The 26996-nt window shown below is 45.5% G+C and overlaps 1 protein-coding gene across 5 annotated transcripts in view; it reads left to right on the forward strand.

The window, feature by feature from the left end:
* The window catches only part of EHF (ETS homologous factor), a 42776-nt gene extending 17533 nt beyond the window's left edge, over positions 1–25243 (forward strand). For 2 of the 5 annotated variants that reach the window (XM_082410574.1, XM_082410573.1), the window contains exons 2-9: positions 3965–4064; positions 8005–8250; positions 10444–10506; positions 13174–13242; positions 13361–13429; positions 18889–18951; positions 20523–20718; positions 20822–25243. In XM_082410574.1, coding sequence (XP_082266700.1) covers positions 3968–4064; positions 8005–8250; positions 10444–10506; positions 13174–13242; positions 13361–13429; positions 18889–18951; positions 20523–20718; positions 20822–20921 — 903 coding nt within the window. In that variant the 5' untranslated portion in view covers positions 3965–3967 and the 3' untranslated portion in view covers positions 20922–25243. The remainder of the gene's footprint in view (positions 1–3964; positions 4065–8004; positions 8251–10443; positions 10507–13173; positions 13243–13360; positions 13430–18888; positions 18952–20522; positions 20719–20821) is intronic. The other 3 variants (XM_082410575.1, XM_082410577.1, XM_082410576.1) reach the window with 3 other exon arrangements.
* The last annotated feature ends 1753 nt before the right edge of the window (positions 25244–26996 follow it).

The raw sequence follows: 26996 nt of genomic DNA on the forward strand, positions 1-26996 counted from the left end.
CAGGGGGTGGTGGGTGAGTGCTGCTAGAATCTAGTGGCTAGAGGCCAGTGACGCAGCTAAGCATACTGCAATGCACGAGTTGGCTCCGCAACAGAGAACCATCCTGGACCAAGATGCCAGTCATGCTGAGGTTGAGAAACTGCTTTTCACCCCTAGAATTCTCCCTCGAGCTGGAGATGAGGCCCAATAGATCCTTTTCCCAGCTTGCTTTTGGCTCGAAGGGTGGAACCATTCTTACTTAGGCTCTGAATTTACTTCTTCCAATCTTGGAAGAAGTAAAATGTGTTAGAGAAACACCCTGAGAACTGATGTTTAAAGAAAGGAAAAGAAACTGATTTTAAACGAGGGCATGTGTTCTAGCATCGGACTAGGGACCTTTAAGTCCATGATATTATTTATCCTTCCAAACAGCCCTTGGGCTTGGAGGACATCCACTTTCCCCGACTTCCCCTTTGAAATCAGTGAAGGCATTGAGCTGGGAAAGGGTAACATACTCAAGGTCACGTGGCTGAAGGATGGGGAGCCTGGATTCCAACCCAGGCCTCAGAGATTCCAAAGTCTCTACCTCCCACACTTGATACATTATTCTTTTGAAAGAAAATAATAAAAGCTACGCTGAAGGTAAAGTAGAAAACTTAAAGAGCAGTATTCAATAATTCCCTTACTTTTTAATGAAAAGTGTTGCTTTTTATACCCCATAAAGTAATCACCATGTACCATAGAAAGTTTATATTCATATATGGGAGTGTGGGTGAGTTGGTTATAATAATGCTTTTTTTTTTTTAAACAATTCGCAAGGCACATTTATTATCCATTATCTCATTTGATCTTTTCAACAGTCCTGTGAGGCTGCTGGGGGGCAAATGTCCTCATTTTACACCTGAAGAGCTGGGCCTCCGAGGCGGGTAGGACTTGGTGAAAGGCCTTCCGCCATGCTGGGCCCGAGGTGGGGGGCCTTCGGTGCCCACCCTAAGGGCGCTGTCCCTGCAGCCCCAAGCTGGCTTGAAAATACTGATCTTCTTTCCTCACAAGCCCGGGTGACCTCGGCGAACTCTGACTCACTAACGGATAAGCCACATAAACTCTTTTATGGGCGGTAACCATTCCCTGTGCCCTGTAAAAAAGGGCCCTCACCCTGCCAGCTGCTTTCCCTTGGAAAGGGGGTGCCGTCAGGGAGCACGCTCAGCCTCCTGGGGGGCCGGGTGGCAACCGGGCAGCTGTGACCTTGTCGTCCTCAGGGCTTCTCTGTGGGTTGAGAGTTCTGGGTGCCTCGTGCTGAGAAATGATGTCTGCCCGGAGGAAAGGCTGGTGGGCATTCGGTCATAAGAAGAAAGCTGGCCCACACGGTCATGCGACATTTATTGAATTCTTCCTTAGTACCCACTCGGCTCTCTGCATGCACAAGCTCATTTGATGCCCACAGCCCTCTGCGTCTGGGTTGTTCCCATTTTACAGGGCGGGAAACTGAGGATCAGAAAGATTTAGGCTAGACAGACTTGAACTTGCTCAAGGTCACCCACGGTGGGCAGGGGAACTAGGATCTGAGCCCACCTCTCCCTGACTTCAAAGCCAGGCGTTCAGTCCTCACACCACCCTGCCTTCCAGTTTTTCGGGAAGTGGTGAGCAGGAGGTCTGGGCCAGCCGGCTGAGGAGGTGAGTCCTTGTTGGCCCCGGCAGGTCTGACTTCCACTGAAATGGCCACTTTGAATCAGCGCTGCGGGCAAACCCTTGTGAAAGAATTTCAGGGAAGCCTCCGCTGCCCACCCCACCCTTACCCACAGCCTGGAGGGCAGATGGGCTGGGCTCTGAGCTGCAGCCCCTTCAGGGTTAAACAGTAACCTGTCTACTGCTTGTAGTTGAGCAAATGCTGGCAAGGAACAAGCCCGGCCTTGAGCAAACAGGAGCCGGTGCCATGCCTCCTCCCTCCCCCAGCCACCCCTCTGGGGACCTGCAAGTTTTCTTGTACCTTGGAGTCCCCCATTTGATTTCTTAGCTTAGGGCAATTGGTGTAGAAAGCTCGATGGGAAAAGGCCCAGTTCCTGTGAAGGCGAAGAAGGCTTGACTTGGGTTGGTTTTCTCTGAGAGTGAGAATCAAAGAGATTTCTGGAAATGAACTTAAGAAGCAATTCACCTTCTTTAAATTTTTGCGTGGGGAAACTGAGGCCCAAGGTTGCTTCTGGTTTGGGTTATGCAGAGATGCAGTACCCTTCCTCCTCATAACACCTGCCATGAGGTCATGTCCTGCTTTGCGCCAAGTGCCCAAGGTATAGAAACTCGTTTAAGCTCCAACCAATACGCATGGTACGTATGATGACCTGTATTTTGCATAAGAGGAAACTGGGGTTCAGAGAGGTTAATGACTTCTGTTCGACTTAGTACCAACTTTAGCAGGTAAGTGTGAGAGCGTGGGATAAACCCCCACTCTTCCTGACTTCGAAACTCATCTCTATGGCACCACCACGTAGAATCCAGCTCTGCCGTCTCCCCACCCTGTGGTCTGTTACAGTGTTCATTATCCCCACCCCATCTTTCCTTGTCCTACCTTCTACTTAGGCCTAATTATTTGCCAAACAACCAGGATGGTGATGTCAATAATCATGTTAAATGTTCCTGTTTAGCCTAGTTCAACTCTTAATCACCGCTCTATCCGTCGTCCCTAAAACTGTGCCCAGCCCATTGCAAGGCTGATAAATATCTGTTGAACAAATGAATACATGAATGAACTTTTAGGCCTTTTCCAGACGCCTCTTCTCCCCTCTCAAGCCCTACATAGAACCAGAGGAGCACTAGCTAAATTAGAGGAAAGGGTTTTGAGGGATGGAACCAGTCTGGCTGGGCAGTTTCCAACTGGGGGAGGTTGGTGACTCGTGAAGATGCAAGATTTCCCCCACACAGGCAGAAACATTTCCATGATCTGCTACTCTAAAGCTAGACTCTTCTCCCTACAGGAACATTTAGAAAGAGCAGGTTACCCTTCGAGGCCCTGGGTAATGCTCAATCGTCCTCTGGAAACAAGCTGTTCATCCTTTGGATGACTGAGCACACTTCTGGGGCTTTGAGTCTGAAAGGTGGAGGGCGCCTGCCTTGAGGGTAGGAACATTGTAGATGCTGGACGACTGAGGTGAATATTTCTAAAGCGTAAAATTTTTACATGGTTTAAAAAACCCAAACAGGCTCATGGAAGAAAGCCTCTTCTCCTGGGGTCCTTTACTGAGAAAATGAGCCCTCAGACTGAGAAAGTCAGCTTCAGATCAGCTTTGAAGCCTGCGGAATTCTCCAGGTCTCGAAAAGGAGAGGGAATGTGGGGCTGAATTTTTACCAGGAAAGAAGGGAAGGGGCAGTGTCTTGTCCCAGAAACCAACTGATTTATCACGGAGCCAAATACTTGAAAAACTCTAGGTCAGATATGGCTGAGGTCCTCCAAGATGAGCCCATCCCGTGGCAGATATTTGTGCTGAGGAAATTTACTGGATGCCCAGGTGTAGGCTGCTCAGATGTGCCGGGACTTGTAAATGTCTGATTTCAGGTCAGAGCTCCTGCACAGGTGCCGGGTCTGTTCTGCTACCCGTTTGGGTTTTCATTGATTGAAATTTTACTTTAAATAAAAACCTCTTTGGCATTTTCACTTTTGTCAAAAAAAAAAAAAAAAAAATTGGCTGCTGGCCAGACTCGCCCAGTGAGCAAGTATTACATTTTCCTCCCGTTTCATTCCCGATCAGAGATTATTCATTTGTGAATGGGTGGCTGTAAAAACTTGCCTCATGCATATGAAAATCGAACCTGGAACTTTTCAATTGCCAGTGAGTTTTGCTTTTACTGAAAGGGCTGTGGCAACATGCTTCGCAGGCAATGGATGGAAGGACCAAATTCTTTCTTCCTTCCTAAATTCACTCTATGATCTATACTCTCAAATGACGTTTGTCCAAGAGGCACTGGCTGAACGGCCTGTTTGATCCCCTTACAGATCATGATTCTGGAAGGAAGTGGTGTAATGAATCTCAATCCCAGCAACAACCTCCTCCACCAGCAGCCGGCCTGGACAGACAGCTACCCCACGTGCAATGGTAAGGGGCCGCGCGGGGGTCAGTGTCACTCCCCATGGGGATTCTTCCTTGGCTTTAATTAGGCTTCGTTTCCCAACTTAATGAAAAATACAGGTTTTATTCAGCCGGGGGGTGTGGGGACCAGGGTGACTGGAGAAAACTCTTCTTCATGCTGGAGGTCCTCACAGGCCCCCCAGGGCCCCAGCCAGAAGCCCATTTGAGATATTCCATGGTTTTCTCCCAATATTCAAAGGACAAGGTTGGTAGCCTGGCAGAGAGGGTGATAGAAGAGACACCCCAAAGGAAGGCCAACTTTAATAGTGTTGGCTGGGATATCAAGATAGGATAGGATGGAAAACTGTGTGTGCGTGTGTGTATATGTGTGTGTGTCACATGGAAGCGTGGAAGTTAAGGAGAAGAGAGTTGTAGCAGCTGAATCTTTCTATTTCATCTTCTGGTAACCTCCCTTTGTAAAGGGAGGGGAGAGTCGTTAGGAGACCATGTGCCTGCCTTTGGTGCTTTAATCTATAACCGATTGACTAGAAGGAGGGCCTGGTGGTGGGGCTGATAGAGGGTTTGGTGATCAAGCCCATGGCTGACTGTAGAAGCTGGACTGAATAAAGGTGTTGCTGAATCAGGGCACCGCACCCCATTGTGAAGGTGTTCAGTTTGCGTAGACGGCTGTGCACCGAACCGCAGTGGGTGTAGGGAGCTCTGGGCCTTCTCCCACCCCATACCTGCTGCTAATCTCCTCCCCAGAGACTCTGCTGTGCTTGCTTCCCTTGAGAAAATGGAAATGGGCCATCGGTGAACAGAGTCTGGGAAGCAGCAGTGGGAGGCTGATGGAAGGGGTGCATTCTCCAAGAAGTGGCCGATCCGTGGGCAGCTCCACCTTCCAGTTTTGAAGCCCAGCCACACATGATCAAAAGCAGGGATGGGTGACCTTCTCTTATTGATCACCTGTGCTTCTGAACTCCTGCCTTTTCTGGGCATGACCTTCCCTGTGGCAGGACTCAGATTCCTTGTGGGGACCTCGAAGGATGATTCCAAACAGGGAAAAAGCTCTTTAGGCTGCAAAATCTTTTGGATGCCAGGCCCTAGGACCCTCGATTAAGGCAGCAACCCTCTGGTTTGCTCTGGAGTGTAGTCAGCAGGGAGTGGAATTTAAACATCACTTTTTTACTCTCTAACTTCTGGAGGCCCCAGAGAAGGCCCAGCTCCTGGTCATGATTGATGGGGGAGGCCAGTTGAATGCCAGAGAGGAGCTGAACTCATACAATTTTCAGTGCTTTTCCCAAAGCTTCAGGAATCTGATGAGTCGCCTGGCTGATGGGGAGTCTCCCCTGGTCAACTTTAGACAAAATTCTCGGGTTCTGCCAAGTTCTAACAGGCTGCACTGTCAGGAAGTAGCCTCTCATCTGGGTCACGTGACACTGAGAGAAGAAAGTACCGCAGGCCTGGTGTGGGGTTATTGAGAGTTGTTGTCTCCTGTTTACAAACCCGGAGCTGCAAGGTCATAACAACACAATTAATTAAAAAATAAAAGAACAAAGACTTGGGGAGCTGCAAAAAATGTAGCCCACCCTTAAATAGCTGTGTTGGTGGGACACCAAAAAGTAGGGAGGAAATAGAGACATCCGGTCTAGGCTCTGTGTGTTGGTGTATTAGGGAATATTTCTATGTAATTAAATTTTGGGACTAGATTCGTCCAGTCCCTGCCCCTTCCCCCTCCACTGTTGGCTTCTCCTTTAGGGCCCAGGCTGAGGGTTTAGGCCTGCTTTTGTGTGGCCACGAGGAATGAGGAGTAAGGCACACAATATGAGTGGCAGGTGGGACCGGGTTGGAAACATTCCCCCTTCAGCCTTACCTCCTGGGGTGTTGAGGCCTAGGCCATAGGCATTATGGGGATCAAACCTTTTGAAGCTCTGTAGCTCCTTGCCATTCAAACTGTAGCCACTGACCAGCATCATAATCATCCTGGGGAAGCTTGTTAGGAATGCAGAAACTCAGGCCTCACCCCAGGTCTATGGAATCAGAATCTGCATTTGAACCATATTCCCTGGTGATTCATAATCACATTAGAGTTTGGGAAGTACTGATCTAGCATGACCTTGAAGAAAAAGTTAGGGATCATTTTCTTTTGCTACGTTTTCCTCTATTGGTCCATCCTTAGGGAATATCTGTGTGTCATGCTCAGCTGGATTTCCCCTCCTTCAGCTTGGTGGGCTATAATAGGGTTTTCCCCTTGTCCTTGCCCCTCACCTTTCCCACTAGAGAGCTCCTTCCTTTGGCCCATGCTTTCAAGGGGATCGTAAAGTCTCTCAGTCTGGTTACATGCCACCAGAGGCTGGTTCTCTCTTCTCCATCCCTCCAGGATTTTGGGCTGATTTAGTCATGTTCTCTTAAGTGAGTATGAGAGTCACATACATAGATGGTTAGCCCATAGTGAGCTCAGTAATATTTATTGGCTTAAATGAACTCCTCTTCTTCACCGGTACTTGAATTAACCATCTTGTGAATGCACCTCACAACTCTTCCAGGTTCCCACGTTATTTCTTCTTCAGCCCCAAATTTACTAAAGAAATAGAGAGACAGTACCTATGATGGCAAAGTCTCTGAGGTAGTTTTTTTTTTTTTTTTTAATTGTAATTTACTTTTATTATTTAACATTTACATTATTATAATTATTTTCATCTTCTTATTTCAAGCATGATTAAAAATCAATAGTCAATACAGTAGTAATGAATTGCATTTACGTTCAGAGCATTCCCCAGAATTGATAATTTTTTCAGTTGTTTCAGAATGGAGATTTTAGTATATATTGCTTTTCTATATTGATATCAAATTGTAGAGCTAATAATCTCTTCCCTTTGCTACTTTTTAATCCTTTCTTTTTAGTTTTAACTTTTGAGTGTAGTTTTTATGGGAGATACAAGGACGGGTAAGACAGAGTCCGTGACCTTGAGCATACAATTTACAAAGGAGAACAGGACTGTAGTTAGAGACCCATCAAGAGAGGCAGAACATGACAAACGTCATTAGGAGAAATGTGAAGTGCATCTCCTGGAGATTCAGAGGACAGCAGCCCTCAGCAGTCAGTCGGGGGGTCTGCGATGGCTTTATGGGGGTGGTCAGGGTCAGCAAGCTGGGTAGAAATTCAACAGGGAGTGATAGGTAGAACACAAACCGGGCTGAAAGAACAACGTAGAAAAAAGGCAAACGGTCACTTGAGGAATAGTTAGTGAAGAGCCTTAATGCCTGACTTGGCAGTTTTGGGCCTAATTTCAGTGGATAAAGGGAAATTGCTGAAGGTAGCTGAGTAGGGAAGTGACATCCTAGTGGCTATAATAACCAGTATGGGGTGGGAGGATGTCAGCTCAGTGAGCACATGAATCATCTGGACCACTTTGGGGAGCAGCAAAGGCATCACAGAGAAAAGAACCTGAGTCTCAAGCTTCATTTTTGGTTGAAGATGGTCTGAGTTTTGGGGTATGTATGTGTATATATGAGTGTGTAAATGGGAAATAAATGAGAAATAAATGGGAGAGAGAGAGGGAGAAGAAGGAGAGAACTATGTGGGTGTGGACAAGAAGCTAATACTCTGTTGAAACGGTAGCAATGCTTTACCTTTCATGGTAGTTTGTGGGAGGTGGGGAAAGAGCTCATGATCTCGGAGCATTTCAAGTGTTGTGTCCTCATCCAGAGCTCAGGGGTAAGTGTATGGAGAACAAAATGAAGATCTACGGAGGCTGAATGATTGGCTCCCACCACAACTGGGGAAAGAATTGCATTTCCTAGAGCCTCCTCTCCAGAGCCCATCTCACGCTCCAATCCCCACGGATGCATGCAGAGGGTGGTTGTGACCCCTGTGACGTCTGGCAGCCAGAAGGGCATCCCCATGTCTGGGTTCATGCTCGGAAACAAACACGGGTCACTCACAGGGCCGACTCCTGTTTTGCAGTTTCCAGCGGGTTTTTTGGAGGCCAGTGGCATGAAATCCATCCTCAGTACTGGACCAAGTACCAGGTGTGGGAGTGGCTCCAGCACCTCCTGGACACCAACCAGCTGGACGCCAGCTGCATCCCTTTCCAGGAGTTTGACATCAACGGCGAGCACCTCTGCAGCATGAGTCTGCAGGAGTTCACCCGGGCGGCGGGGACAGCGGGACAGCTCCTCTACAGCAACTTGCAGCATCTCAAGTGGAATGGTAACTCGGTCTCTGTCTCTGTCTCTCTGCCCTGCTAGGAGCCAGCTGGGAAGAGCAGAGACTCCACAGCTGGCAGGGTTCCTGTTTAGGGCCATCCAAGGATGGTCTCACCTCCAAATTACTGTTTCCTGAGACAGAGAAGTAGAAGGGAGGTGAGAGGACAGGCTTGAAGCCTAGGGTACAAGGTGTGTCGAATCCCATACAAATCCAGCATAATGTAATTCTCTCCTTACATGGTTAATTTCCAAGGAGACAAAGGTTAGCTGGGTATTCACAGGATACTTGGTACGCTCAGAAAACCACTTCTTTCTCTTGCAAATGGGGTTCAATTGTTTCATTCCCAATCCCTTGCTTGTTAAGATCATCATGGCTATTTTTTAGAAAAAATTTCTACACCTAGGTTCTTAAGATGGGACTTAAGTGTGGTAAGAAAATAGGCAAAATTAGATCTAGTTTGTTTTTTGGGAGGGGAGAAAGCTTACGATATTACAACAGATTTTTAAAAGGTCCTGAATCGAAAAAAGGCTTAAAACGAATGGTCTGGACACGTTTGGGATGTTTCTGCAGTGATTTCTGGGATTGGTGCTGCCCTAGAGCCCCAGGTGTCTTTCCTGAGGCCTCACCTAGCACATAGACAGGCATCGTTTAAAGGCTGTCCGTTGGTGATAGTTTATTCACACATGCATGCGTGCTACACTGGCTTGTAAGAGCTGGTAGGGTAGACAACTATCTTGCAGAATGTCCTTGACACTGGCCTAAGGTGCTTCTGATAATGGTTATAAAAACTAGCTCCTCTGAGAACTATTTTGGAAAGCAGTGATATGTACGAATAGTGAGCTGTCCTGTCCACATCAGAATGGGCATGTCTGTCTAAGCAGAATCTGTGTTTGGGCATGTAGCTGGGGCTTTGGGAAGCATGAGCGCCAGGGCTATGAACCAGATTCAGATCCAGATAGCTGCCATCAACACTGAAGAGAACCCAACGTCTGGCTTCGGAGCGGGCAGAAGTGGTGGCCATTTGAGATGACCTCATTCAGCTCCTGGGCACTCCCATCCACCTCACAGAGGTGGTTGCTCATTTTTCTTTTACTAGAACCAAACCAAACAAAGCTCTAAAAATAACCCCCAGGAATCTTCAGAAAGAGCAGACTTACACTTGAAGAATTAAAAGTATTTACCTCCCCACCTCCAATTAAATCCGCTCCTTTAAAGCTTTGCCCTGATTGAAGCTTAAGGCAGGGAAGCGTGGGAGGTGATGTGGCCATCCTTGACCTTCCACCTTTGACCTTCCATCTTTGGCCTTCCATGACTTGCACGCTGCTGGTGCCTCTGAATGCCTAATGGCCAGATTTCTCACCTTTGTTTCGTTGTTTGCCTTTTTGTAGACATTCTACTAACCTACATTTATTGAGTATTTACTTATACAAGGACTCTAAGTGAATTGATTCATTTGGTGACCTTATGAGAAAATAAATATTGCACCCATTTGACAGGGGCAGTTTTCATCTGGGAAAACTGAAGGTCAGAGACATTAAAGCATGACCTCTGCTCCTGAGATACTTATAATCTGGGTGGGCAGGAAAAACATATGAAATGAATTCACATGTATATATGATACATCTGGAGAGAAGTTGCCAGGCATAAATAAGGGAAGAATCACTGCACTTATCCAGACATAGCTCGTAGATTAGATCTAATCAAAAGGGGTTTGATTAAATTTAAGATCAAAGAAGAATTAAGGTGGTTTTCCTTGTGTTTTCTTTGCATTTTGTATCAAATCTTAGTATGGGAAAGCACCTTAGAGGAAATCTAATGACTTTATCTAGTTTAATCCCCTAAATATACAGTTGAGGAAACCAAGATGAAGAAAGGTGTAGTACCTTGCAGCTATTAGTGGAAAAACTGGTCTTTCAACTTCTAAAGTTCTATTTCCTTCCTACTGGATGCCTTCTCTATACAAGGCCAAATAATTCCATCTGATGTTGGTGCCCTAGCTACTGATTTTCTAGGTCAAGGGCCCCAGGCTTGAGATTATAGATCCAGAGAGGGAAGCCCCCTCCCAGAAGCAAAGAAGGGTGATCATGCTGCGGGATTGTCAGAAGCTCTTCCATGAAGCCAGCTTCGTCCTTGGTCAAGCATCACACTTTGGCTCCACGTGGGCCCGCCCTGAGTTTCCCAATCTGTCCTTCACAGGCCAGTGCAGCAGTGACCTATTCCAGTCCACACACAATGTCATTGTCAAGACCGAACAAACCGGTGAGTCGTGGCAGATGAAGGGAGCCAACCTGGTAGGCAAAGGCCCGCGGAGGACAACTGGGAGGGAGTGTGAGGGAGAGTGTGGGAGCAGGACGGAGCCAGGACTTTGGCAGGAAACCCAGGGATGTCTCTTCCCTGGCTGTCTCCACTGGGCCAGGCAGCCATGAGCCTCATCCCTCGTCCTTGGGACCAATGACTGCCGACAATTTCTGATTTCTAAGGTTGATGGTGAGCCTAATTCTGCCCACACTTCTCTGCTTCCCATGGTTGGTCAAGGGAACATCCAGGCTCTGATCCAGGAGCCCAGAAAATGCAGAGTCTAAGTGGGCTTTCTTGTCACCACAAAGAGTCAGGGGATTGCACTTGGCCAGGTTAGGAGAAGCAAGGGGAGAGAAGAGGAAGCGTCAGTGTCTCCTCTCTCCCTCCTCCCTTGGAGGGAGTGTGTTTCACAAGGAGGAGGAAGAGTCGGACTTTGTGTTGTAGTTACTACAGTTTCTGGGGACCTTGGAGTTTCTGTAGGGGTGTCCAAAGGCAGCTGTGGAACTGACTCCTGCCTTAAGTACGCTTTTAGACAAAAGCCACTATTCTGAGCTCTGAGTAGGGTCTGCAGTCCCAGAGTAGCTACATTCATTTTTGTTCTCCTTCATCTGCCTAATCATCCCTCCTTCCTCTGTCCCAATATCTCTCTCCTGGGGACTGTCTGTCTCCCCTAGGGACTTGCAGGGGGCAGTATCTGCCTCAAGAAGTTGTGCCTTAGAGCCTTGTACCAATCAGAGGTCTTTGCATAGTGACCTTTGGCCTATGACCTCTTAGTCTAGGGAGAGCTCTGCAAGTCCCCCCAAGTCCATAGGAGCAGCCACTGCTCCAAGGTCACTCCCCATGTCCACATCAGTGAGAATGTGGGCCACATGGACCAACCACGGAGTTTGCCTCAGGCCTCCCTGCAGGTTGCGTGCCAGTCACCAAGGACTGTATTTGACCTGGGGTGATTTGTGAGTCACTAGGGGCAGAAATTGGCCCCATGCATTATTTACTCTTTTATAAGGGGACTGGTCTACCATTATTAAAGAAAAAACAGTAGCTGCTAAACATGTTAATTAGGTATTCCTAGCCCTGCCCTTCCCCCCAGAGACCAGGGTTGAGTTACCCAGATGGTCTATGCTTTATGGGCGTGACTGCCCTAGAGGCAGGCACAGGACTTGGCCGAGAGGATGGTGCCCCCTGACCCCTAATCCCCACTGTTGACTGGACAGATAGCCCAGCGGAGGAGCCAGGTTGGTACTGGAGAGGTCCCAAGTACTTGACAATTCCTCCTTGACCATCCAGACATTCTCATGTTGCCAGTTCAGAAAAGCTGAGCCGAAGGGTGGGGAAGAAGCCCCACCCTGGGAGAGGGGAAAGGAGGCTCATACAGGGGCCAACACCCCCAAACCTTATTGGTTCTGTTTGTTTTCAGAGACAACAACAGGTGTGTAAGGTGACCCAACGAGGACAGAGGGTGTAACCCCTAAGAGATCAGGCTTGGGGTGCCCAAACACGTAGCTATTAGTTCAAATACCAGCTAAATCCCTATGTCGTAAACAGGAGGACTTAGCCAGTGAGTCAGGTTTTTATACCATTTATGCTACAAAAACAAAATGAAACTCGGCCAGTGGCTTACCACCCCGGCCCTGAAATTCAGAGGCTGGACAGGAGGGAGCTGAGGGCAGCCTCTGTCTGTGACGAGGGGAGAGCAGGAAGTTCCTGGTGGGGATGAGGTGACAGCTCCTGCCAGGTCTCACAGCTCTTGGCCAGCCAGGAAAGAAGAAGCTTCTGTTGGAGATCAGCCCAGAGGTGAGGGGTGTGTAGGAGTCGGGCCTCATTTAGGGTAGGTGGAGGGGAGTTTCCTTGGAGTCTGAAATCTGAAGAGTCAGGAGACGTGCTTACCCAGCACACTGAAGAGAGAGAGAGAGAGAGAGAGAACTTTTCCTAGATGAAGCAATGAGGCCCTACTCTTAAAACCTGTTTATTTGATTTGGTAACACTCTTATCTCCTTCTCCTTAGTTTTGTTTTGAAAATTTTATGTCACCCCTTAAGCATATTGGAGAAATCCTGGAGGGAGGGGGCTGTCACCCAACTTGAGGAGAGTTTCTCTCTGGATTTTAGCAACAAAGACTCTGTGATAAGACTGAGCAGACTTTTTCTTAAAGAAACATCATTAATTCTCCCAGGAAGATGTTACTAGGAAAAGATGCTCATTAATCATGAAATTATTTTGTCCCTACCATTTTTTTTTACTAGTATAAAAATATTCTGGTGACAATATAGTAGAATGTAAGACAACACCAGGCTCCTGGACCCCCCCAAGTGCAGACTGGGAATATCCTCAGGAAAGCATTGGTCTAGGACAGGATCCCACTGTTGCAACTTCTCTCACTTCCCTCAAAATGCAACAGGTGTAGAACACCTGCATGGGGCCGTAACAAAGTCCATCTCCCCTAGGGCCCTGGAAGAAAACTGGGGTAACATTATTATAAGGTAACATGTGGCTGAAGCAGAATCTTATCTCTTCTCTCTGAGAACCACCCCCTTGTCCCACACCTCTTTGATGAACAGCGAGTAAGAAAAGGCAAACTCCTCACCTGGGGAAGGTGATTGCTGACATTCCCATTTTCTGTCCTTTGTAGACCCTTCCATCATGAACACCTGGAAAGAAGAAAACTATTTATATGACACCAACTATGGTAGCACAGTAGGTAACTAACTCCCCAACGCTTAAGACCCTTTTACATTCTTATTCTGCTTTCCTAACAGCCAAAAATTTATATTGTAAGGAGGGGACTCTTAATGTCCTTTATGTTTTCATTGCCACAGAGTTGTTGGACAGCAAAACTTTCTGCCGGGCCCAGATCTCCATGACAACCAGCGGTCACCTTCCCATTGGTAAGTTGTCCTGACATCCGAGGCTGAGTGTGCCTCCTGCAAGTGCTTGCCGTGAATTAATGAGAATTACCAATGCCCTACATTTCCGACTTTGCTGGAGTCTTTCCCATTAAAAGGCTAGGAAAGGTTTAGAAAGAATCTGCTTTGGGGCCCATATTTGTACATTGAAAATGACCAGCAAGGATGCCTCTAGGAAATGTGTTTTGCTCCTGTGAAACCAAGTCACTCTCTGTGACAACAGAAACTCTCTTTTCAGTAAAAACTTGCTTTTGTGAAATTATCCAATAAAATTATTCATATGTGGGTATACCTATGGGGGAGAAGGCTCTATTTAATTTTCAACAAGCTGTCTTTGGCTTTAGAGAAAGAATGTCTAACGGTGGAATTCAGAGGTCAGTGAACCTGGGATGATGGTCTCTGGGTGGAGGGGCAGTAGCTGAAAACTTCTGGAACCCTGGGAATCACAGGTCAGTTTTAAAGTCTGACCTGGTTGGCTCATCAGGACTCTCTAATTAGTCAGACCACCTGCACATTATGAATTATGTTCATATGAGTTGTGTTTGGTTAGGATTGGATGCATCTGGGGGCTACCCATGACTCTCAATCAAGGTTACACTGAGTGGGAGGGTTGGTCTGTTGGGAGTCTGGGAGAGGAGCTTTCAGATTGTATTTCAGATTACTTCTCCTTGTCCACTTACAAATAGGTCCATTGGTAGGAATGAGTGCATGGGGGAGGTGAAGAGAGGGTTTCGTGTTGTCCCTTGATCTCGGTGCGAATTTGTGAATCTGTTTGGCTCTGTGAAATGAAGCTTAGACCCGTCACAAGTGAATCTGTCTTTTCCTGGAATTGGATTTGGGGCAACTTCAGGACTGGGATTTAAAAGAGTGTCTGTGAAAGGAAGAATCAAAAAACAACCCCTCCTCCTTCCTTTTTTTTTTTTTTTTTTTTTGATTTTGTTGAGTGTGCTTTTGAGAACTGAAAAAATGAAAGCTTTTGGTTTGAGGTTTTGTTCGGGTCAAGCCCTTTGAATGAGACAGCACTGGGAGCCAGGGTAAATGCTTCTGGAATTGAGGTTAAGAATGGAGGCCAATTCATTTCTCGACCTCCCCCTCCACACAGAGGCCCATCGCATTATGTGTCACTAAGTATTTGCTGAAATTAGGGAACTAGATCAAACACTGGAAAGGTTCTGCAGTGGATTTGCCGTGCTGGGGGAACTGAGCCAGCCAGGGTAAAATTTCTGTAGCAATCGTTGTCACCCAGTCAAGACCAAGGTTTTCAGAGCTGAAGAAACCACCCTGGTCACCCTCTGACTTCCTGACACACCTCCTAAGGTGTCATCTCCCATGTCCTGGGTCTTTGGCTTAGGGCAGAAGATTCCAAGGAAGAATAAAGTTGAACCAACCACTTCCTGAGCCTCAGGGATGGTTAGGTCTCTAGGCACCTGGGAAACGAAAAGCCATAATCAACAACTCCGCTGCCCTCACAGCCAGGCCACCCTGCTGTCTCCTGCATCCTGACTTAACCTGCTGGAATCTCCCAATCAACAGGGACCAACGTCGGCTTTCATATATGTAGTAACAGGGAACTCACTGTCTCCTGAGTTCGACTATTCTACTTTTGAATAGTCTTTCTTCAAATGGGCTTTACAGATCTGCTCTCCTGCACCTCCCTTGATTCTTGATCACCTTACTCCAGATTCCTATCCCGAAATTGTAACACAGGCTGGAAAATGAGATAAGCCATCCAGGACCCCGATCAGAATGATCACTTTAAGAATCATTTCAGTGTCTGGGTTGGTAAATTCTTTGGGGTAACAGCCTTCCAGGTAGGATAGTTAATTACAGCCTCGTAAGGATCAATTCCTTTCAGAATAGTTTAGTCTCTACTGGACGGGACCAGAACCAACCCCCCCCCCCCCGCCCCCGCAAAGACCCTTGTCATTTGTCTGAGTCTTTAGATTTCCAGCTCCCATGAAATGGAGCGCAGTTAAGTATCTTTATGTGTTTTAGTGCAAGTCACAAGCCGCGCTGAGGCGAGGCCACATGTAAACTGATGCCCTCGCTGATAAGCACAGGTGGGGAAGCGGGCTCTGTTTTTGATTTCTCTGTCATCTGCTCATTTCATAAAATGGCCGCCGTCAGTGTTCCTGATCTGGCCGATAGTCCTCGAGCCAATCACGCTAACTCGGGATTGATGTGTTTATTTACCGACTCGCTGAGCCTAGAGCGAGGGTGGCATGGTCTATTATAACACTGAAATTTGTATATCCCGTAAAGAAATGGCTCACAGCTGAATCATATGCAAATGCTTCTAATCTTTGCTTCTTGTGAAGCAGCTTAGATGAAGTCACGCTCTGGAACTCACCATAAACTTGTGCCTTGGTGCTGCCCCGTCTGGACTGGACCTTGACCTCAGGTGCCTGGGAGTGGAGCAGGAGAAGGCCAAGCTGGACAGTTTCCCCAAAGCAAGCCATTATTTTATAAGGATGAATCACTTAACCACGAGGCTAACTTCAAAGGTTTTGACTTTTATTTTGGGGCCAGGGGAAGATACAGGGGGCAAGGCCATCATATTAAGGTAAGGTTTCAGATCAAAAGATTTTAGTGCTGAGGCAGGTGGGTGATTCCACAGCTTGTCCCCCACGCCCTGGGGGCTGGAAGAAGAGGCTGGAAGAAATTCAAGTTTCTTTTGCCTTTGGCTGCATATTCTTGCATACGATGATGCACACATTTTTATTTGGGGAATTTTTTTCGCGGGAGGTCTTTCTTAAGCTGGATGGAAGTCTAGCTTGGGTAAATGGCTGACATCTCAAAGAGAACATTTCCTCGTGGTGTAGCTGGTCTGGGGGTTCTTAATCTGGAGTCCATGGACTCCTAAGTGACCCACATACTCCTGAAATTGTTGCAGAATTTCACGAGTGTACACATATGTGCCTTTTTCTGGGGAGAGGGGCCAAGGTTTCCATTTTATTCATAAAGGTACCTTAACCCCCCAAAGTATCTGATTCTTGCATTACATGAGTTTGCAACCCCTAAACAATGATTGAGGCCAAAAAGCTGAGAGACACCTATACTCGGGTTTTTCTGAGTTCAATGCTGGCTCTGAAATAATGGCCCTGCATCCCTCCTGGATGCCATTTGAAAATGAGCTTTGCTTGTGGCCTGCTGGGTAAATGCCACTCTTTGTCTGCAGAACAACGTGGCCCTGTCAGAGTGATGTATCACTTGGAAACCGGGGTGGGTGCCAACCTGTCGCAATATTGTCACATCCTGATGGGATGTCGCAACCTCACCCTGAAACCTACAGGGAGGGAGAGTGGAGTCTCCTTGCATTTCCTGCGAATTTGTTCATTCAGGTTTCAGAGAAATCCAAGTCAGGTGCAAACCCTCCTGCTGACAATGTTAAGGGGGAGGGGCGGCGGGGCGGGGGAGGGTGGTGGCACATTTAACCAGAAAAAGAGGTTTCTCTTCTAACCAGATCTTATTAGAACGCTCTCATCTATCCCACCACGACTTTCAAACTGCTGGGAGCTCTGAGTTGTGACAATCTGGGGGATCAGATAGGTGAATGCATCCATGCACGCGGGGAAATAGAGAATCATCAAATTGGAATGACTTTTCCCCACTAACTAGTGGGTTGCAGAACTGAAGCTGATTCTCGGCAGGGAAGACGTTTATGAAATCTGTTATGTGGCACCATCTTTGGAAATGGCATAGAATAGTGGTTATGAGTAAAACCTCTGGATCCTGCTAGTACCTTCTTCATAGGATGATTGTGTGAATCAAATCAGGTGATTCATGTAAAGTGCTGACCACAGTGCCTGGTACATAGTAAGTGGTCATGAAACAGGAGCTAGTCTTCTTAACCATTTTCCTTAGGAGCTAATGGTATTCAAACTTTATTGAATATTGGATCACTGTTGACAATCTTGAAAGCTGTGGACCCTCTTCCTTTGCCTGCGGTTTCAGTCAGTCTGAAATGCCCTTGAAGTCCACACATGGGTCAGCAAACCTTAAGTTAGGGAGCCCTGATGTAATGTACACAGAAGGGATGCAATATACTGGTCCAATTTCTTATCAGGATTGGCTACCATTTAGGGGCTGTCCTGGATTCAAGTTGGCAGATTTTTGATTGTGGGAATTTTTTTTGGTAAGATCTGCTTTAGTCTTCCTGACACTTGAAGTGCCCACTGACACACACACACACCCACACACACACACTGCTAGATCATTTAGTTTTCTCTTTAACAAGTTTTATTTCACAGATTTGCCTCTGTCATCTCCTCTTTGTTGATAATCTCAAGGGTTACCATAATGAGTCATTTGTTAAACTAATCTGTGTTTCCATAGTCCACTGTGGCCCTCTGTACTGAGCTCAGGCCAGTCAATGGTCCCTTTGTCAGGCTGATTAAAAGGTAACTTTGCATGCCAAAAAAGGCACTCCTCTGGCTTAAAAGTCATCTTTCTTTGTTATAAATGTTTACATTTTTGTATTTTATATATATATATATATATATATATATATATATATATATATATATATATATATATAAAAACCTAAAACTTTTCAATGACCTAAGTCCTTCAGTGGGGACTTCCCTGGTGGTGCAGTGGTTAAGAATCTGCCTGCCAATGCAGGGGACATGGGTTCGAACCCTGGTCTGGGAAGATTCCACATGCCGCAGAGCAACTAAGCCCGGCACCACAACTACTGAGCCTGCGCTCTAGAGGCCGCGAGCCACAACTACTGAGCCTGCGTGCCACAACTACTGAAGCCCACGCGTCTAGAGTCCGTGCTCCGCAACGAGAAACCACTGTAATGAGAAGCCCGTGCACTGCAACGAAGAGTAGCCCCTGCTCGCCTCAACTAGAAAAAGCCCGCGGGCAGCAAAGAAGACCCAACGCAGCCAAAAATAAATAAATTTTAAAAAATAAATAAATAAATAAAAAATAAATCCTTCAATGGCTTCCCATCTCTCACAGAATAAGAGCTAAAATCCTCAAAAAGTCCTACAAGGCCTTAGTGATCTGAGCCTCACCTGCTCCCCTCTGCCCCTTGTTCACAGCCACACTGGCTTCCTTCTATTCTATGCACACTGACCTCAGGGCCTTTGCACTTACTATTCTCAGGCATGGAAAACTCTTCCACAAGTTTTCTGTATGGCTGTCTCCCTCACACTTTTCTGGTCCCCTTATCAGAGACGTCTTCTGTGACCACCTTATATTTAATGGCAAAATTATTCTCATCTCCATACTTCTACCCCTATTTCTTACCCTGAAATTTTTTCTCCAGAGCACTTATCATCTCTGTTTTGTTTTGGACACGACCACCTACCTGAACAGTGCCAGGCATGTAGTAGGTGCTCAATAAATACTGGTGAAATGAGTGGATGAATGGATGAAGATGATAATTGTAGGAAATAGGGAAATGAAGCAGTTCTCATTTTTCTCTTTAGCAGAGTCGCCTGATATGAAAAAGCAGCAAGACCAACCAACAAAGTCCCACACCAAAAAGCACAGTAAGTTGGCTGGCTTTCAGATGCCTCCTGGCCCTTCCCCTTGAGTGGAGAGTAACTGGAGGCCACCAGTTTTTAGACAAATATTGCCTCTGCCTGCTGCCTGCATTTCTTCACCTCACACTGGGTAGGGTGTGAAAAGAGAGGCATCACTTGCTGGCTAAGTAACCCGCTCTGCAGTCGTTTCTCAAAGTTGAGCCCCCGTGGATATTTCCTCCTCATTCTGTTCTCTTTGTGCTAAAACTGAGACATCAGTGAACGAGAACTTCTTGCAGGCATGGGGTGAGCAATTTCCCTTTCTCCAGAAAAAAGGGTGGGAAGAGGAGAAAGATGGGAAGAAACAGCTGAGGGTGTATTCTTTTTTTCTTTTGCTGAATGTTGGCTTCTTACTTTTGTGGAGTTATTGTTCCAAGAAATACTGTTTATTCTTAAGATTCAACAGTGCTTTTGGGGAGTTGTATTTCCCCCGATAATAAAACCTTATGAAAGTGTATGAAATATCAGAGACGTGGAGGTGGGGGGGGGGTGGGGAGGACACGGAAAGAAATCAAGGTGGTATAATCTGGAAATTGTAAGGAGTTGGACTGCTATCTGCTATCTGCTATTCCAGGTCATCCCACAGAACTGAATGAACACAGCCCTTCAAATTGGGTGTGGGAGGGAGTTGTGTGTCACAAATCCAGTGGGGGTAGAATTGAATTTGGTTGCTAATTTCATTACAGTAGCTGTTTCATTTTCAAATTGGCCCCCGCAACCCCTGTGAGACCCTGCCCCAATATACTCTAGGAGTTAGAATTCTAAAACCCTACTGATGCGCATTTGGCTGACACACAGTTGCGGGGTGGCAGCCGTCTAATTGGTTGAGGTTCTAAATAAAAGAGATTCTGAATAAAAGTGGTTGAGCCGTTGCTCTCCTGGGAAGTAACAAGTTGAAATGAATGCCCAGCAATCTGTCAACCATATTTAGAAGATACTCCTCCTAGCCTAGGAGATCTAAAACCTATTTTTAAAATTTATTTCTTTTTATTGAAGTACAGTTGATTTACAATGTTGTGTTAATTTCTGCTGTAAGGCAAAGTGATTCCGTTATACATATATATACGTTCTTTTTAAAAATATTTTTTATTATTGTTTATCACAGGATATTGAATATAGTTCCCTGTGCTATACAGTAGGACCTTGTTGTTTATCCATTCCACATAATAGCTTACATCTGCTAACCCCGACCTCCCACTCCGCCCCCTCTCCCAACCCGTGCCCCCTTGGCAAACACAGATCTGTTCTCTATGTAAGACGTATTCTTTTGTCTTGGCTTTGCCACTAGTTAGCTGTGCGACCTTGGTCAAGTCAGTGAAATTCTCCATGCTTCCGCTTTCTGATTTGTAAAATTAAAAAACTGTGCTAGTTCATTCTTAACTACCCAGTGGGGATTCTGTGATTTGGCGTCACAGGTGGGTAGCATGGAATCGAGTATCTCTGACTTGATGTAAGATGTTTCAACTCTAGGCTTCCTCTAGCCCTTTCTTTGCGGTGACTTCAGCCATGAATAAACTCCTTTTTCTACTTTGCCTCAGATCCGCGAGGGACTCACTTATGGGAATTCATCCGCGACATCCTCCTGAACCCAGAAAAGAATCCAGGGTTAATCAAGTGGGAAGACCGGTCTGAGGGCATCTTCAGGTTCTTGAAGTCAGAGGCTGTGGCCCAGCTATGGGGGAAAAAGAAAAACAACAGCAGCATGACCTACGAAAAACTCAGCCGAGCCATGAGGTGAGGAGTTTCCCGTCTCCAAACATGATAAGGCCGTGTGACCAGTTATTCCCCCGGCTGTCTTAATCAGACCAGCCACCTTATGCAATGTGTTTTGTTACAGATATTACTACAAAAGAGAAATTCTGGAACGTGTGGATGGACGAAGACTGGTATATAAATTTGGGAAGAATGCACGCGGATGGAGGGAAAATGAAAACTGAAGCTGCTGACACATTGAACACAAACCTAAACACATCCCAAATGATAACCAACCAAGAAGTCCCTGGACGTAAATATTTCAAAGACTACTTTTCTCTGATATTTATGTACCATGACGGGGAAAAAAATACATCTACTTCTAACAGGAAGAAGGAACATGACAGTTGATAGAATTATTTTGTTACTTTGAAGTATGTCCTATATGGGGAACAAACGTACACAGTTTTCTGTGAAATATGACACTGTATGTGGTTGTGATTTGTTTTTGCCTCTGTTGTGAAGTTCTTTTCCACTGCAAGAACAGAGTCTGTAGCCATGTGCTTCTTGCTAAGGAGAAAGAAAAAAAAAAATATCAGATGGCATTAAAAGTTTTTATATGCAAAATGATTTAGGAAAAGGTGACGTGTCCTCCGCACATAGCATCTTCGTGGCCTCGTCAAGAGAGGTGGGCGTGGTCGCTAGGATGAACTCCAGGGTCTCCGATTGGTGGGATGAACCAGAAGGATGCTGAGAATTCTACCCTGACCTTCAGGAGTCAGTGAGTGAAGAATGAAGACTTCCACAATCCACAGTGGACTGAAATCACTGCATAATCACATGACTTTTATGCTTAAATCAGAGAAGAATAATGGTGGAGGGGGCTTTATACTCATTCAGGAATGATTTACCTGGTGCCAAGTCTATCTTCCCTCCTCCCCCTTGGATGATTGGTGAAAAACTTCAATTGCCACCTCTGCTCACTTTTAGTTACTTAAGAGAAGGTCCGGCTTTGGTTATTTTTATCCCAGTTGCTTAAAAATAAGTGGGAAAAGGGAGGTAGTTATGAGTTTGCTCTTGTACTCCCGTTGTCCTGTGGTTTCCCAATTGGCACAATTGATATTTTTGGCTGAATTATTCTTTGTTGTGTATTATTTGGCTGTCCTGTGTGTTTTGGGATGTTTAGCAGTGTCTATGATCTCTACACACTAGGTGTCAATAGCACTCTGGTCCTCGAAGTTATGACAACCAAAAATGTCTCTAGACATTACCAAATGTCCCCGGGGCCAGGGGGGGAGGGAGAACCACTGATTTAGCTAGTCAAGATGAAGATGGTGATTTATTCTCAGAGCAACAACAACAAAAAATCCCTAGAGTGAAGCAAAAGCAAGACTTTAAAGTCAACCTATTTTTCATTTTTAAAATGTTTGGACAATGGGTTGAAATAGCTAGAGGGATTTCTTTTCAGAACCTGAGATGAGAGCTAGACTCAGATAAATTAAACAAGGGCTAACAATAGAACACATTTGCCCTAGAATTACAAAACAGAGTAAAAATTATATTGCAGAAGGAAACACTGAGAGGAGAGAAAAAGAGTGTGTGTGTGAGAGAGAGGAAGTTAGTTCCAGGGCAAAATCTTTGCAGATGTTAGTTCTTATAATCTTTCCTCTTTTGGATAATCTCTTTCCTGTCTCATCTTAACTCATTCCAAAGTGAATGATGTCTTGCCTAGATTTGCATCCAGAAGAATGTTAAAAAAAAAAAAAAAAAGGACAAAGAAAAGAAAGGAAGGATGGAAGAGAAAAACAGAAAACTCAGTTCAGGATCTCTGGTCAGGAAGGAGTTGGAGACTTCTCCAATGATGGCGTTGTTCTGGGTCCCTGGAGACTTATCGCCAGACCCTGAAATCTGGGAGGAACTTGAGCCTGTAGACACTTTGAAAATGAGTTTGAACATCCAGATCCCTTTTGCAGCTTTTCTTTTCGGCTCCCCATGTCCTTGGCTTTCTCCTCCCTCCTGCCTCTCTATCTTGAGCATAATATGGGAATGAAGACATGTACCAATAAGAGGGGGCTCGTCTCATCCACTGATGGAACACCTCCTGCAGTGCTTTGCTCAACTCAGGCAAGCGAGTCATAGTCAAAGGTTGCAGAGTGTCTGTAATGGATTCAGAAGGTTGGAAGTATGAAGAATTAAGAATTTGTCCTAATTATAATGAGAGCCATTATGGCCAGTGACCTTGGAGCAGAGCTTAGTGAGATGAATGACCTTCTGAAGGTACAACCGAGTTGTTTTTCTCTCTGCCTGACTTGGGTGCTACAAAGTGTTGTCAAGTCACAGTTACTGAGGGAACTGAGAGAAATGAAGGTGAGCAGCACAGATCTGAGACATTCCTGCATGAAAGACACACCTTGCTCTCCAAGGAAGGCTAAAGAACTATGAGGCTTTCCCAGCAGTTGGCTATATGTCCCACAGAATGAATTAAACCTCCAGATATTTGAATTAGTATAAACACATGAATGTTTGTGTGACTGTGTGTGTCTGAATTGTGTGACGTTATTAGGGGTGTCTGCTAATTTGCTCTCTGCCGTTTCTTCTCTGGCTTGGCCTGTTCATCATCTAGGCAGCCTGGATCCTTCTCCGACCTTGCTCTTCCGTAAACCTGTAAGTTTCTCACATTCCTCCAAATTGGTCTTGGCTCTTTCCTCACCCTCTCCATTGAAGAGCAGTCCCTGCTTTGTACTGAGTCTGGGGCGTACTGACTGGAACGCTCTGCAGATAATTAACAGATTGTGTTATTTGTTGAAAGTGACGGTTTCTTGGCACCCGGTTCCTGCATAAATAGGTGGGCATATTAAGTTCTCAGCATATCTCTCTATTGTCTTGGCTTGAGTCTGATGCATTTTCTGTGTGCTGTTCATGACTTGGAGAACTCAAGGTAATCGAGCCATACCAGTTCGGGGTGTGAACAGAATCCTTCCCCCCGGTGTTGCAAGGGAAAGCAAAATCCCAGAGACAAGTCAGCACCAGGTGAAGCCCCCTTCTTTTGGCAACTCACAGCTTCTCACTTGAGAAGCTCGTCTGAGCCGATGCTCTTATGGTCACTACGCGTGGTCTCCTTAAACTCTCCTTAAACTAAAGGCTTGGGCTCTTATTTGTTTTTTTCCTGGGAACCTGAGGCAGGAAAGGTATTGTTAAGACTTTACCAGACTCAGATCATCTGAGGCTTCTAGATATTTGACTTGATGAAACGAGCAAAGCCCTGACGCCCAGGGACATACTTACAGCTTCTTGAACTTGCTTTCTGAGCAGGGCAGACCCGGGCAATGAGTTTTCCTTTGAATGTGCTTGTCCTTCTTCAAACTCTTACCTTGCTAGACCGTAAGCTCTTTGAGGGCAGGGATGATATCTTAGCAATATTGTTTTCCCAGTATCTAACATGAGACAGGTCCTCAATAACAATATGTTGAGTTAATGAATGACTGTCTTCTGGAAGACTCCTCGGATTGGGAAGCCACGTCCATAATCGTGATGTAAATTGTTTTCTTCACTGGACGAAGAGCACAACAGCCAAAACTTCAAGGACATATTATCTATCAGGTGAACATTTTACTGTGAGACTCTTTACTTTGCCTTCCTACCTGTGCTGAAATAAAATCAAAACAGGTTATTTGGTTCTGCAAGTCAACATATGTTGTGTGAGAATTCTGTCACCTTATTAGGAACTGTGAGACTTATCTGGTATAAGAAGCCAGTCATGAACCTTGAACCTGTTTAAACCAATGAAGATTATGAATGTGTTTATATGATGTAAATTGCTATTTAAGTGTAAAGCAGTTCTAAGTTTTAGTATTTTGGGGTTGGTTTGTATTTTTTTGTTTGTTTTGAAAAACATTGAGGGATCTTTTGATAAGGTTAGTCATGCATGTTAGATTTTAGTTTTGCAAGTGTGTTGTTTTTCCAATGTATAAAGTGTAGGAAAAGTTAAAATAGTAAGAGGGAAAGGCAATTATATTATTCTTCTATAGTTAAAAAAAGTTTATCGAGTGCCTACTGTGTTCACAGCATGGAACCATATTTGTGAGGAGCTTATCTAACTATGTGGGGTGTAATAGGTACTCCATAGGAGCCCATTGGATGGATACTTCCTCTGTGAAAGAAAGAACACAGCAATCACAATTATCAGAGCTGAATTAAGCTCAGCATTGCTTCTCAGTATTCCATTTCTGGAATAAGAGATAGAGAGAACATTTAATAAAAACGTGTTGAGACTGGGCCTCACGAACCACTAAAATGTATAAGCCTTCACAAGTTTAGCTTAATTGGGATTAATCTTTCTGTAACTATATGCCTAATTCTTGCTTTTCTTCCCATCTGGCTTCTGGGTTGACAATTTGTGGGAAGCAACCCTACTGCTGCTATTTTTTTAAAAATCAGAAATCTTGCCCTTGAAACTGTGTTAAATTCAAACTGAGTATTACTGTTTTATGAAAGAATTATATTTTTCAAAATATGGTTTTTTGGTTTGATGGGCCCCAGAAAACACTAATAAAAACCACAGAAACTAGCCCGTAACTGTGTGCTTCATGCTTCAACAAGTCATTCAAAACCAGGCTTCGAGGGAATGCACTTAGCAACACAACATATGCAGTTTCTGCATATAGTTACTCAATATGCATTTACTGAGCATCTACTACCATGTGCCAGGCACTGTCCTAGGTACTGAGTTATGGCAGAGAATGAAAGAGACAAAAAAAAAATTCTGCTCTCGTGAAGTTTATGTTCTATTGGATGGAAACAGACAAGAAACAAAATATTAACAAACAAACATAGCATAGCAGATGTGTAGTCAAGAAATGTAGAGCAAGGAAAAGGAGTAAAGTGTGCTGGATGGAGTATGTAGGGTTGATTGCAAGTTTAGGCAGGGTTAAGAAGGGTAGAAGGAAAGGAGCCATGAAGATGGCTGGGGGAATGGTACCCTACTGGAGGGACCAGCAGGTGCAAAGTTCCTGAGGTTCCTGACGCGTGCTCCTGACATGTCCAAGGAACAGCAGGGCAGTCTGTTTGCCAGAGTAGACTCAGCAGTAGTAGGAAATAATGTTAGAGAGGCCCTGGCAGGCCAGATCACACAGAACTTGGAGGTCATTTTGAAGGCTCTGGTTTTTCTTTTGAGTGAGATGGAGAGCATCTGATGCTGAGTGTACATTCTTAGTGAAGGATGAACAAAGGGAGGCAGAAAAGATCACTCTTACATCCAGGTTTCCAGTACAACATGTAAAAATATTTCCAGGCAAGAAATGAGCTCTAGGGGCTTCCCTGGTGGCACAGTGGTTGAGAATCTGCCTGCCAATGCAGGGGACACGGGTTCGAGCCCTGATCCGGGAAGATCCCACATGCCGCGGAGCAACTGGGCCCGTGAGCCACAACTACTGAACCTGCGTGTCTGGAGCCTGTGCTCCGCAACAAGAGAGGCCGCGATAGTGAGAGGCCCGTGCACCGCGATGAAGAGTGGCCCCCACTCGCCGCAACTAGAGAAAGCCCTCGCACAGAAACGAAGACCCAACACACCCAAAAAAATCAATCAATAAATAAATTAAAAAAAAAAAAAAAAAAAGAAATGAGCTCTACCAGTTCATAACATATTTCTCCCGGGGCCCAGAAAGTCTCAGTCCTTCAGTTACTTAAGAAGTCATAATGAGGGACTTCCTTGGTAACGCAGTGGTTAAGAATCCGCCTGCCAGTGCAGTGGACACGGGTTCAAGCCCTGGTCCGGGAAGATCCCACATGTCACGGAGCAACCAAGCCCGTGTGCCACAACTACTGAGCCTGCGCTCTAGAGCCTGCGAGCCACAACTACTGAGCCCGCGTGCCACACCTACTGAAGCATGCATGCCTAGAGCCTGTGCTCTAGAACAAGAGAAGCCACCGCAATGAGAAGCCCGTGCACTGCAACGAAGAGTAGCCCCCGCTCACCGCAACTAGAGAAAGCCCGCGAGCAGCAACAAAGACCCAATACAGCCAATAAATAAATAAATAAATAAATAAATAAATAAATAAATAAATAAAAGTCATAATGAAAATAATAATAGCTAACCATTTGGGGAAGATCCACTTGATCCCAGGAACTATGATATGTTCTTTGCATACACTATTACATTTAATCCTCATGCAAGCCTGCTATTTATAGATATTATCTCCAATTTTCAAATGAAGGAAATGAAGGTCAGAAAGATTAAATGACTTTCTCAAGGTCACACAGCTAGTAGTAAGTGGTAGAACTGGCATTGTTCACCCAGCTCTCTTTTTCCCAAAGTCCATAC

This window comes from Balaenoptera physalus, assembly GCF_965194825.1.
Source record: "Balaenoptera physalus genome assembly, chromosome: 10".
In the NCBI taxonomy this organism is placed as follows: Eukaryota; Metazoa; Chordata; class Mammalia; order Artiodactyla; family Balaenopteridae; genus Balaenoptera; species Balaenoptera physalus.